Source organism: Maylandia zebra, linkage group LG11 (assembly GCF_041146795.1).
Source record: "Maylandia zebra isolate NMK-2024a linkage group LG11, Mzebra_GT3a, whole genome shotgun sequence".
Classification (NCBI taxonomy): Eukaryota; Metazoa; Chordata; class Actinopteri; order Cichliformes; family Cichlidae; genus Maylandia; species Maylandia zebra.
The window spans coordinates 36,093,104-36,107,245 of NC_135177.1; the positions used below are offsets into that span (position 1 = coordinate 36,093,104).

The 14,142-nt window shown below is 40.1% G+C and overlaps 1 protein-coding gene across 5 annotated transcripts in view; it reads right to left on the minus strand.

Annotated features, from left to right (window-relative positions):
• Positions 1–14,142, minus strand: part of LOC112431247 (gamma-aminobutyric acid type B receptor subunit 1) — a 129,435-nt gene that overhangs the window by 113,629 nt on the left and 1,664 nt on the right. For 4 of the 5 annotated variants that reach the window (XM_076890283.1, XM_076890278.1, XM_076890279.1 and 1 more), the window contains 3 exons: positions 12,660–12,746; positions 12,316–12,380; positions 4,760–4,898 (listed from right to left, as the gene is read on the minus strand). In XM_076890283.1, the coding sequence (XP_076746398.1) occupies positions 4,760–4,898; positions 12,316–12,380; positions 12,660–12,738 (283 nt within the window). In that variant the 5' untranslated portion in view covers positions 12,739–12,746. Of the gene's footprint in view, positions 1–4,759; positions 4,899–12,315; positions 12,381–12,659; positions 12,747–13,672; positions 13,692–14,142 lie in introns of those variants that run through there. The other variant, XM_076890281.1, reaches the window with a different exon arrangement.

Here is a 14,142-nt window from a genome sequence, read left to right on the forward strand (position 1 = left end):
ATGTTAGAGTTTAAAGGAAGTATCAGTTTAAACTAACTTGACATGCTTGTCTTTGGAGATGTAGGCAGAGGAAGCAGTGAGGCGACAGTGCTAACCAACCCTGTGACAGACTGCAGACCTGTCCAGGGTGTGCTCCACCTCTGCACTCCCAGCTGGCATAGGCTCCAGCCCCCCTGCACACCCTGAACTGGATAAACAGAACAGGATGGATTTTTAAATGACCTGAAAGCTTCATGTAAAAATGGCTCTTTTAAAACTAGAAAATGTAAAATAACTGTAATTAGTATTTTGAATACTAATATTTTGTTATCATGTGACAATTTTAAAATAGCGGGGGGAAATTACAGCAGTGTCTGGACTCATGGAGTGGTTTCAGCTCACTGTTTAACTGTTTGGCTACAGCTTTACTGGTTTGGCCCTCTCACTGCTCTCCTATTGTGCCCGGCCAAATCGAGCTGCTATTTTCAGATGAAACACCTCCGAAAATTCATTGAACACGATCTGCTCTGCGCCAGTCAGTTTATGGAGGGAGGGAAAGGTTACATGTACTAGAGTTGTATAATTAAAATATGTAAAGATGTCAAAATATCACAATATCAGTGATTACAAATGGGTTACATCTTTATTTCTTTCAGAAAAAAAGGGTTTATGTAAAATATAACGTTCATTCTTTTGCTTTTCACCATGCTGCAGTCTCTTCCTTTGGCATCTTTTCCACAGTCCTGGTCAGTAAAACCATTGGGGACTAATGTGAGTGAAACATCACCAAGGGTAGAATGGCTTACAAGGAAGTAGGACAAGAACTCCTTTCAGTGCCTGAAATTCATTAAAAGACCTAACATGACTGTACATGTATATAAATATAAATACTGGAAATATTCTCACTCGGATACCTGAGGAAACAGATGGTGCACGACTCTCCTGCTTTAATAACCAGTTAAAAACATGTTTGCAAAGACATGAAAAGTAACCACATGTGAAAAGAGTAAACACTGCAGTAACCTGTTAGTGCTGTTGTTATCGTGTGCACCAGTTTATGGTTTAAATGTTTTTATTTATGTAAAGGAAAACACAAGAACCAGACACAGGCAACAATTCACCGTAGATTCCAGTGTAACGTAATGAGGTACTCGAGTATTCTGTATCACTTTTGGATAATTTCTCTCACCTTGCCCATCCCTGCTGAGTCAGCACACACAGGCATGATTAACTCTTCAGTCTCTTTTATGTGTTTAGCTGGTTACAGATGCAGAGTCGGGGTTGATGACTGTGTCTGATATCAGGCGCCTTTTGTTTGAGAAACTAACCTGCTTATGTGCTTTTTTTTGTATTTCTAAGACCTTCAAGTTTAATACATCAGATGTGTTTCAAAATATTTTTATAAACCCAGATGAAGTTTTACTCTTTCTCTGCATGTTAATTCAGCTGCATTTAATTTTATTTGCACTCATGTTTACAGTTTTATTTACAGTGATGTGAAAACCTGAGTACACTCAGTGTTTCGGTAGCTTTCAGAACCATCTTTAACAGGAGTAACTTCAAATGTTATCATATCATTATTATTAGATCATTATCACACTTCTAAACAGCTCATGGAGGTTTGGAGACACATTTATGCACAGCTCTCTTAACATCTCGCTGCAGCATTTCAGCCTGTTTGAGGTCTATGAGAGCTTTAATATTTAACAAGGAGCTTGACGATGAAGGTAAAGATTCTGCAGTATTACACAGAAGATCCTCCATGAGCAATCACAGAGGAAGAACTGCCCACTATTAATAGCAAAGCCATGAAGTATTCCAACTCAGTCGGTATTACTGTAATGTAACAGGTTACTTTAAATATGTTGCATTACTTTTGAGAAATAATGTTACCTAATGCTATTGTAGTTTAACAGTGGTATGTATAAAAGCAACCCCCACCGAGTGCCAAACAAAGTGCACAGCAGGAGTTGGTAGACACCAAAAAAAGGCTAAAAGCAGGTTGAGACTGCACAGACAGCTCCCCGTGAATCTTTGCTGTCATAACATCAGACGCTTTATTTCATTGTAGTTTTGGCTTTAAATTAAGATTGTTGATTAAGCAGACAGGACACTTGAAAACTGAATATTATACACAAGATTTGTCTGGATTTGGTTCACTCAGCATCATTTTCAGCCACAGCAGGAAACTGTCAGCAGAAAAGCTCTTATGAACTCCCAGTACACTCCCTGTACTCAGCACCAAGTGCCAAACAGACAGAGTTAGCAACACAGACAGCAGTATTTCATCGACCAAGTATTTCTCTCCAGAGTTGGAGGAGAAACTGAGCTAAAACAGTAAATATTGCACTTATATTTGCCAGGCAGACACAAACAAAACTCCGAATGAGCACAAATGATGCTCCATATGTGTAAATACCCAAGTCTATCGTGTTAAACATTAAGGAAAAGCTTTCAAACTAAATCATATAACTGTACTGGAATAAAACACATAATAGGCTGGAATTAGCTCAACATACCATCGACTGTTTTCAATCATCCTGAACGCTGCAAAGCCAGTGAGATGGAAGCAACCATTTGGGATTACTGTACATCATGTAATTCATATAAAAATAGATAAAAATGCCCTCTAATCAGGGGTAGGCGGCACACCTCCTCCGGTTGCTCTTCTTGAATGGATAAACCACACTCCTTTTATAACACAGAAGCTACTAATCCACAGGCTTCATTCACTACAGTTTACTCTGTGTGTCTTGATTTTGGTGCAATGTTTCGCTGATTTTGTCGGGAGTAGAAATAAATCGCCACGCTGCGTTCTTTCTTCACACCTGCATGTATCAGCGCATAGTTGGAGAAGGAAGGATGACCGGTTGATAGCGAGACGGAGGGAGAGAGAAAGAAACCAAAACACTGGAGTTCCTCCGGCTCCCAAAGCCGGTCACCACAGACTCTTGTGTTAAATTAACCAAACGTACTAATAAACATCTTGAGGCCACAACAGTTTCCTCCTTTCGTAATCGATGTATGGTGGTCAAACTCCACCTGAATACTGGTGAGGCTTAAAGTTGGGGGCGTGGCTACTGTGATGGGTGTCCTATCATTGAGCTGGACTGCTCCACTGTGTTTGTGCTGTTGGTACCATTTGGAGCATTTTAATGGAATTGTGTGACAATGTGGCCGCGGTGTGAGACAGACCGCCCAAGAAAACAGAGCTCCGGTGTTTGATGAGTGACATTGTATTACTTCATTATTCTGTAGAGACATGTCTCAGTATCTGCACACTCTATCAGTGTTAGCTGACAACTCGGCCCTGTCGTCTAAATATGATCACTTCTGGCTCAGACTGGCAGCAACCTAACGCTGAGGTGACATCACGTCACCATGTCCATGAACTAACGGCTTAAATGAATATGGCTTCCGACCACCGTGATCCTCCGCCACATTAAAGCCTGTTTCGGAAGATTCTGGAGGGAAAATTCCTCCATTTGAATTCATAACTCTGTGGCAGGTGGAAATGAATTGCTTTCGGGTGCTGCTCTGTATTTTACGCAGTCTGCAAATCACTCTCACACCCTCTCCCCACCCCTCTCACTATGCAGTGGATGGAGTTAGGCTCAGAGCTTTGGGTGAAGTTCCACTTTGACCAAACGGCCCCTAAATGCTCAAGAAAACATGATTTTTAGACAAGTTGAGAAGAAATGGGGCCTTTTGGAGCCATTTCTGTGTTAATGCGTTTTGTGGGACAAACATTTTGTTTTTGATAGAAAGGATCAAGAGATACGGTTGCATTTTTAGATTCTGTGTTACTGGTTCTGATGTTGGTGAAATATATTTCTGAGAGTATTAGAGACATCGCAGCACCTAAGCCACTTTACAGAAGCTGCCATTTTAATTTCAGGCATGAAGCAAGCAGCAGCGGAGAATTTGTAGCAGCAGACAGCATCATTTTCAACCCCCACAACTGGCTGCTTCTTCTGCACGCGTCGAGGCTTCTGTTAAAATGTAACCATCTTTCTAATGTCTCCTTATCACTTTAAGAAGTTGCTTTAAAAAGAGGAAGTCCTGTGGTAAATCCTTGATGTACCGTTCATCGTGCATTAGCAGATTGCTAGTGTTTTTAGGGCTAAATCAGCTTCAGTGTAAGAAACACTAAAGGACATGAGTCTTTTTCTTTTTTCCATTTAGACGTATTTTTTAGATTAGTTGTCGAAGCTTAAATGAAATTAAATAACTATTTTACCCATTTAGCTCCATACACTTCTACTCATGAGCGCCCCTGATGAAATGCAGCCCTGTGGTCTTAACAGGAAGTGGAATGGTTCTCCTGGACTGGCTCTGGTTTAACTTAAACAGTGATGGCATGTCAGTGCTGAGCTACCTTCACCCTAAGGGGGAAGTGGAGTTTTAAAATGATGCTAACAAATGCTGGCAGCCACACAAATTAAAATGTGTGGTTTCATTTCATTAAGTCAGACTGCATCAGTTCACTTTACTTTGGAAACCGCTGTCGGTTTTGGAGACGGCAACAGTGAACGCTGCACAGTATGTGACACTTTCCTTTGTGTAAAGAGTAAACAGGGAGGGTGGTGAAGCACTGTCAAAACAACTGGGATTTCATTTCAGCGTAAGTGTGGTTTTAATTTGATGCTGATTAAGCAGACGTGACACTTAAGAGCTGATTATTGTGCACAAGATCTGTCTGCAGGGGGAAAAGGAAAAATGAAAGAAGGACGAGGAACGGGAGGAAAAGGGAATGGGAATGAGACCAAAGAGGACTTACAACATCTGCTGGCCTGCATCATGTCTGTCCACGTGCCGTTGGGTAAGCACTTCCTGACCTTCGGTCCCACGATCACTCGGTTGCCTCTGCAGATGTACTCGATCTCATAATCCACAGGCAGGATCTGCACACTGCGGATCTGTGACGAGAACAGGGGCAGAGAGATCAGGGGAAGGAAAGTGTGATTGATGGTCTCTCATGCAAGTTTTTCTCCTTCACTTAAGAAGCCTCTTCATTCTGTGTCACAGTGCCATATGGCCATGACAGTAAAGCTCGACAAGGGAAAACATTTTAGTGTGATACTGTCTGAACTGATGTGCTGTCGCTCTCTGAATTACATCTCCTCTGCCTGTGAGGGGACGGAAACATATGCGAGCCAAAAAGGTTTATGTTTCATTTTAAATGGCTTTGGTCATAGCTGCATACATACATTTGAACAACGAACAATAAGGAAGCAGTTTGAAACTAAGGAACCGTTTTCATGTTGAAGAAAAGCTTCACTGCTTGCAGTTTACAGTTTACAGTGCATATGCAATCATTTTAACCCAGTAAAGCCTGAACGATGGAATAACTGCTAGAAAATTCAAATTTTGCAAAGCAGAATGTTTAATGGAGCCTCTGACAAATGAAATAAAAGATTCAATTAAATATCAATTTGATTAAATGAGATTTAATTGGATCATTTTATGCTACATTAATTTCTCAGTTTGTTTATCTTAAACAAATATATAAGGGAGTTAGGTTTTTAAAAAAGAAAAATCACACAATGATGAAGATCTCATGGATCAAATATGACACTCTTGGCATTAAAGGATTAACTGTTGTAACGACTGAGACACTTTTATGAAAGTTTTGTATATTCATTACTCGTTCATTCTAAAATGAGGGGGTAAAAGTAAATGTCATTTGGGGCTTTACTGCAACAGAACACCATATTATTTCATATCTAGGACGTTGTCACATTTGCAAACTTCACAGATCTGCCATTGGTTAGATATCAGTTTGAAATGTGGCCACCTTAATCCAAAAAGCTTCTAATATCAAAAGTTTGCCCATTACCTATTTGCAAAGATGATAAATATATTTATCTGAATTAGGAAGACATGTGTGTCTAAAGTAAATCTTTTCTATGTGATGTAATAGTGTGGCTGTATTTCTATAATCCTCAAGTAGAATAAAATGTGTTTTGGATTTTTTTTGCCCCCAACCTTTAAGAGGGACAGTTTACACCAAAAATCAAATTGACATATGTTTCCTGTGGCCTGTAAAGCTGTTTATCTATCCAGACTGTTTTCTTGCTAGCTTCCCTATTTTGGGAACATCAGCTGTAGAAATGTCTGCTTCCTTTTGAATATAATGGAACGAAATGGCACTCGCCTTATGGTGTTTACATAATGTATTGCACAAATTCTACAGCAGATCTCATGACCCAGTTAATCAAATAAATAAATAAATAAATAAATCATTGTTCAGAAGGAATCGGGCATCAACCCCAACAGAGGCTCGTGTCAAACACGCAGCTAGCTGGGATGTTAGCTAGCTAGGACTAAGTACTAGCTAAAAGCAGGAACTGCAGGATGAGATCTAGTGAGAAGTGGCGTCCCTCTGAGCCAACCTCAGTGCTTTTATCCACACCTTGGCAGGAGCAGACAACTCAGCAACTAAGCTGAAGCAATACCAGGTCACGATAGCAAGTCTGAAGCACTTTGACTTTTTTCTTTTTCTAAAATATGAATGTTTAATATACAAACTCATAAAATTGATGCAGCAAAGGCTGACCTATGAAACATATATTTTTTTAAGCAAAACTTCAAGATTTTCCACAGAGCCACTAAATTCTGAATGACTTGATAAGTCAGTGGATCTCCAACTTGTTCTGGCGTACCCTCACTTAAAGAAGAGAAAAAGAAACATTAATAATACCACACACTATTTTTTTCAAAAACATTAAAAATAAAATGGGATCCAAGTTGAATTTTTAGAGAAATAAAGCTCGGGATGATAGCACAGGCAAACACTCATTATATTTCCGTCCTGTTTTTTCTCTGATCGTCACCAGCTGACCTGCGGTGGCTCCATGCCCCACAGCTTGAGAAACACTGTGATACAGTAAGTTCTCTAAAACTGAACCATTAGCTTAAAGTTGTAATAACCAGATAATATTGATGGAGCTTTGTTTTTCCAAATGGACAGAGTTCCCTTTAAAGCTATAAAAAAAAAAACCAACAGTTTTCATGTGGAACCACTAAACTCTCGATTTCTATTCAACTGATCTTCAGCCATAAAAATCCATAGTTTGTCCAACTAATGTCAGACTCGGCGTGTTTGTCAAGTGATGTTTATCTGTTTAGGAAAATGAAATCTGGGGCATTTTAAGATTTTGCTTGAGATTCTGTAGTCTGGTTATGCTGTTAAGTGCTTTGAGTGGTCAGTGAGGCCGACCGCTAATTTGATGTAAATGACAGCTTCAGCTGACTGACTATTGACTGAATGGAACTGCGAATAAATCAGAGCTGGAAGTCAGAATAGTCGGAGAACTTTGTGAACACGTTAATTTGAGAATCAGGCAACGTAGAATTTTCTTATTGATAACACAGGTGTATCTACTTGACCTCAAGGTCAAGGTCACAGGACAAATTTTCTGAAAACCTTTAACTCGAGAAAGATGTCAGTATTCTTTTGTGCTGAGGAAAAGATAAAAAAAACAAACAAAAAAAAAACAGCTGATACACTTTTATTTTATGACCATCCAGCAAAAACAGCATCAAAAGGCTATTTGACTTACAAACAATCAAAAACCACAATGGTCATAAAGCAATAATACCAGGCGTAGGAGATGCCTGCGCTCTCAGTGGTTTATGTTTATTAGAATTTTAGCACGTGTTATTCCTGGTTCTTGCTTAGCCATGTGCTTTTTGAATTGATATGCTGAATAAAGTCACTAAGGCTCATGTGCACCCCACTAAGATCGACTGAGACCTGGGAATTATGTGTTCTCAAACTTGTACTTCCAGAGGATTTGTGCCACCTAACAATTTCTACTGGCTGGAGGTTGAGGGGTAGCAGCCTCCTGGCAGGGCCACCAGTGTTTTTAAATTATACCATTACTACTCATCATAGACAGGGTGCCTTACTCAAGCCAAGCTGTAAACGTGGTGTAAACGAACACCAATCACAACAGGATCATTCTTTATATCAAGCAACAAGGCAATCTTACTTTAGTTAATAAAGTGGATTTGTCTTAATGGCAGCAGGTCATTGCTGCATTTTTCTCTGAAGCATCATTATTATTTCTGCTAATAATGACACTATAAACGTGGCTCATGCTGAGAAATCCAGCTTTAAAAATCCCTCCAAGTTTAACCCTCCATTTTTTTTTACACTCCTCCCAGCTCACTCTAACCTGCTCAGCTCCTCTGACTCACACTGCGCTACAAACTCCATTCAACCTTTAAAATATTCACAAGACTTTGAACTTCCAGTGTCTATATTGTCTTTTATGTTTCTGAAGGAATTAAGTAAAAAGTGACTTATTTTTGAGTATGAAATAGACTTTTTCCTGAGCCGCTCTCAGTGTCACAGTACTGCCAAACACTCCTTTCATATAATCTCTGTATAAGCACATGCTCAGCTACTTCTGCTGCAACTGAGCCGATTCATTGTTTCTCATTTGGTGTCAACTCGGTCGCCTCGGTACCGTTCAGAGTCCAAAAATAAAGAATTTGATCGAATCGCTCAGCATCCAGTTCCTGTTCTGATCCCTCTCTGTTATCAGAGCTGGTTGGTGTATCCGTGTGTGTGCGCTTTGCCCTTAAATCATTTTTTAACACACTGCCATGTTCCCATTCACTGCCCACGTCAGTGACTGTAGTGACTGTTTAAAAGCCACCGAGGGACTGCTCTTCAGAAACTGAAGTGACGCATGCTTTCAATCAAACTGCCAAGTTTCCATCATCAAAGCGCAAAGAGTCATCGCTGTTTCCGAGATGTTTAAAACAATTTTCAGGCTTGTGTGCCGCCCTGCGTTCTTAGTCAGATATAATACACAAAAAGTGGTGTTGTTTTACTGTTTAAACATCACTTTATGTAGCAGCGTTTAGTAAAGGGTCAAAAAGTTTGAGCATGAACTCTAACGTCAACTCTAACGTCAAGAATAATAAATTACCAGATCACAATTATTGATGCATTGATGTGTTTAACACTTAAATCTTACTGATATACAGAATCAAGTATTATTGGATTTTTACAAAGTGCATCTGCATCCAAAATGTAGTATAGTACGAGTAGGTGGTAGTATAACATGGAAATACTTAAGTGCATTACCACTAGGGATGGGTACCGGTATCCGGTGCCATCTGACATAAACGGTAGTAACCAGACCGAAAAGCAGCGCACACTTCGGTGCTTTTTTTTCCCAGAGATGTCATACACTTTGGATTCTAGCCAATCATTTTACCTTTCCGAGGATAGTAGGCGGGCCCAGGTATGTACGTTCTTTTAGAGCAGAGCTACAGATTAAAAATGCCCAAAGCGAAGCGGTCAAAAGTCTGGCTGTACTTCACAGCAAAAGATGCAAACTCAGCAGCAACAAGTGCTTTAAGGTGATACTGTGCAAAGGAGGTAACCCCTCGAATCTGATGAAACACCTGGCGACGCATTGCGTTTTTTTATAAAAGCTGAGAAATGCACCGTATTTGATAGCTTGCTGCGAGACCTCACACCGAGCGCATCTACTGCGGGTGGGTTGCCTGTTATGCAACATCCCCAAAAACACGAAGAGGAGAGTCCTGGCCCCTAGCCCTGCCAGTGTAGCAGAAATGATGAGGATGATGATGCAGCAGCAGCCGTTCTTCTCTGCGTGAGTAGCTTCATGTTGTTCGTGTGTAATTTACGTTGAGTAGGCTAACCACGTTATTACATTAATGCATGTAAGGTGAACTAGCAAACATCATCATAGCTACATGCGGCTGTCTTCTTGTTTGATGGCAGATGCTCCCTTCACCCTGGCCAAAAAGGCTAAAATGACCACAGAAAAAGTGGAAAACAGCTGAACATGAGAGGTTTTTGGACCAATTTTGTGTTCTCCATTCTTTAAGCACCGGCACCGTTTCAAAAGTACTGGTTTGGCACCGGATAAAACCTAAACGATACCCATCCCTAATTACCACTACTTTAGTAAAGTACTTGAGTAAACGTACTAATTAACTTTCCAGCACTGGCCCTGTCCACACACTCATATCACTGGGCACTTTAAGATAACAGTACTCCAGCCGACATCATCAAAATCAAGGCCTGTGGGACGAATCCATCCCCATGCACACTTTAATCCAGCTGGCATATCACTTTAAACGCTTGATAAAATTTTGGCCTGCCAGGTTGTAGCTGTAGTTTGCACAGTGCTGCGGCACCCTGTACACAGCTCGAGTAAACAGAGGCTTCAGAAAGTCACTGAACTGGAACGAGGCATGCAGCTACAGCAAAAAATATCTCTGAGAGCCCAATCGCAGAGTTTTTGGAACAGTTAAGTTGAATGTTTATGTGAAGCCAGTTTCATGGTAGCATGTTGGGCCGTATGTTAGAGCTAAACTAGATCATTAAGGATCTTTTGCTTTATAAATTTTTACATTAAATCTCATGAGAAACTATTACAATGTCATGTTCAAGGTTGTGAAACATGCTCTGTGGGACTGTTGAGCATATGGGAGCTGTGGAAGTTTTGGATGCAATTTTTATATCTTAAGCAGAAACTTCTTGGGTTGAAAAATGAAGCCGGTGCCAAAATCTGCAATTCCACTAATAGCCATGTGCAGAACTCCACATAAACGCCCACATTATGTCCAACTTTACTGCAAAAATAAACATGTTTACAGCCTACTGATAAAACCAGTGTCACCCTCTATGGATAGTTTCCCCCTTTAGGACCGGTGTGCAGTGGGTGCTCCCACTGATGGGTGTCTGCTGGACCTACAGCTCATTCAAGAAGTTTGTGCCTCAGTGCTGCGGAGTGAAACTCTGGAATTGTATTAGTTTGTCACTTACCATTAAATTAGCAGGTATGCATGTCTTTGCATTGCACTCATACAGTTTATGACCAACCAAGCTTACTAGCATTTGGCGATAACTTAGCACTCCAACCTGTTATCCAATATTTTCCATTTCTGCCTCAAAAACTTAATTCATTAAAATAAAACATGACAGTGCCCAAAATGCTAATGCTGAGGTTTCAAAATGCCGAGTTCATCTTTTATATACAGTCTATGGTCAAACTCACACTGGAAGTTTTCATTTGTAAATAACTTCATGTCACTCATGCTAGAGGAAATGAACCTGCTACGTTTTAGTTTTTTGGTTTTTTTCTGTAAAATTTTGGCTCAGTGATTAACGGGACTGACTTGGACACTTCTTACTGACAACACAGACATTTGTCCCTTATTGATTGCTGTTGCACTGTCACACCTCAGTTCGCTGCCATTATCAGTTACAAAAGCTCGCAAGTGGTCTTGGCAAAACTGTCCTGTCCTCAGAGCGCAGCTCATTGTTCGTACGTTTGGTACAGCATGTGTGACTGAGCATTTAAAGCTGGAGTGCCAGACGACAGGTTTGAGATGTTCTCTGCTGGTTATGAGCTATAAACTTCCTTTTCCTCCAGTAAACACAGGCTTTCGTGGTGTCTTCGAACAACAGCTGCAGCCTGCCAGGTCTCACATGTGTTCTCTAGTTAGTCAGTGTGTTGTGTAAAATCATTCAGCCGTTAGCTAAAATCTCTCTCTTCATAAAGTTTTAATCACCGGTGAATTTTGTCATCTTCAAAGAAGATATGGAGGATTGAAAATACCCAAAAAAAATAAGCATTCAAAAACAATTTTTAAAAGAACGTTTTGAATTAAATGCACCAAAGGTAAAACCTGTAGACGGTACATGATTTACAGCACAACAGTCAACATTAAATCATTTACAGAATGTAAAATGATATTTCTAATTTAATTCACTTTCGTATTCTTGTTTCTCTGTTTGTAAATTTATTATTATTTATTTTTCTGTTTATTTTCCAAAAGCAATAAAAAAATTTGTTACATTATTTTATTATTGTTATAAAATAATGAAAATTAAATGCAAAATACACATTTTTCACATTTTATAAAGTAGTTATGTCTTTTCTTTTTTTAAATATTACGTCTGGTGGCCTAACATGATATTTACACATTTATGGAGTATTTTATATTTATCAATTTATTTAATTATTAATCTTTCCTTTCCCCAACACCCTCAAACCCCTATTTTATAACCAAATTAATACAAGTCATTGCAAAAAAAAAAGCCATCTATAAGAAAAGTTAATTGCACCACATTTTCAAATTTATTAAATGCCTGTTTTTATATTTTCAGGTGCATATTGGTGAATAATTATATGAGATGTTTTTACATTTATTTATTTTTTAACAGACACAAATCTACTTCTGTGTCACTTGTTTTGAAATCTTCAAACTGGCAGCAGTCTCATGTGATTGATTTGAATGATGAGCTTCAATACTCTGCAGTAACCAGATTCTCTGTACCTGTTCTTGTGTTAGGCCTCTATAGCGGATCCCACCATCCCTGGGAGGCCGGATGATGGCACAGCCTGGGGGAAAGGGGGGAAAAGGAGGAGGAGGAGGCAGAATGAAGGACGATAAGCGCATAGAAAGAAAGCTCTGTCTCCAGATAATGCAGATATATTACAGCAACATGATATATTATCAGTTTAACTGACGCCTTCCTCGCTGCACAAATTGCAGCGTTTCATTCGGGTCACTTAGCAATCTCTGCGGAGTTACTTCTGTCCATTACTGCATATTGTAAACAGACACACACACACACACACACACACACACACACACACCGATTCCTGCACACAAATTACCTCCAGCTGATGAATTATGTATGGGCACAACGAGAGATGGAAGAGCACAGAGAAGAATCAGAAACAATAGCCGTGCCATTTCTGGATCTGAAAGAGAAGGAGGAGAGAGAGAGAGAGGTTTTAAAACGGGAAAGTGTGGCAGGGAAATCAAGAGTTTTGGGAGAAGACGGAAGAGACAAAAAAGAAATGGGTTACTGAGGAAATATCCTTACAGTATTAATGCCGCACACTCTGTTCTCAGATGCAGTCATTTTCGCTTCACTGCATCAACCTTTTGGCAAAAAAAAAGCTCCCTTTTCAACCTGGCGGATAAGCTGCACGATGAGTCCACTTTTCTCTCTCTCTGCTTCTGTTTGTATTCACCGTGCAGACGGCTCAGGTTCATTTCAAAAGCCCTGTAGACAAGATTTCAGCTCAGGCTTTGATGGCTGACGCTGATATTTTTTTTGCAAAGTGGATCCCCATTTCACACCAAAGCAAACTCAACAGACTTTTCTTCTCTTCCATAGTAGAAAAATATCCAGAATAGCTAGTATGGCTGTAGCTAGTGTGGCTGCAAAAGCTTTCTTTTTGCAAGATGAGTGCCGCTATTTGGTGTGTTGACAGGCTTTTAAGGAACAATGATTCAGCTGAGCAATTCACTGAAAGCACCACACCGTCAACAGTTTGATCACAGATTTGGGTCCATAATGTCAGCAGCAGTTCATGCGGCCCTCAAGCAGAGATAAAGAGTGGGCTACAGAGGTCTGCACACATGCCCTGATTTTTTTTATTCACTTGAGGCAATTCATCAAACTTGGCAGCTCCCTTAGGACCCCAAAAGGGGCTCATACAACTTGATGTTCACATATGCTGCAATTCTACACCTGTAACCAGAGTTCAATATGGGAAATCTCTTTACACAAAGTGTGAATTTACTGGTCATAATGCACATCACAAAATGTCTTAGGTTAACTGAATTTAATGTGTACACAGACTTCATGACAACAGACAAAAAAGTATGTTTTTCTTACCAGAAAACAGTGAAAACACCCAGGAGTCCCAAAGCCCCTGGAGTATTGGCAGGCAGGGGAACACACACACACACACACACACACAGACACACATACAGTATCGATGATAAACACCCTATATATAGCTGTTCATTTGCAGTTTTGAATCATAAACTCCGCTTTATGAGGTTGCCAAACAAAACTCATCCAAACACTCTCACGCTTAACATGACAGTACAGGGATTGATCAAGTGTGTGTGTGTGTGGGGGGGGGAATGGGATGGGATGGGTGGAGGGGGATAACAAAGTAAAGCACCACAGTGAGGGAGACAGATGGCAGCGAGGCTTGCCTGTGGAAGGCAGACAAACTCTGCTGGAAACTTCATTAGCATTAACCAGTGTATTTTTAGAGTTCACTGACAAGAAGCATGCAGGAGGTAGACACCACCACTAGAGCGTGCATATTATAGGTGTGTGTGTTTGTGTGTGCG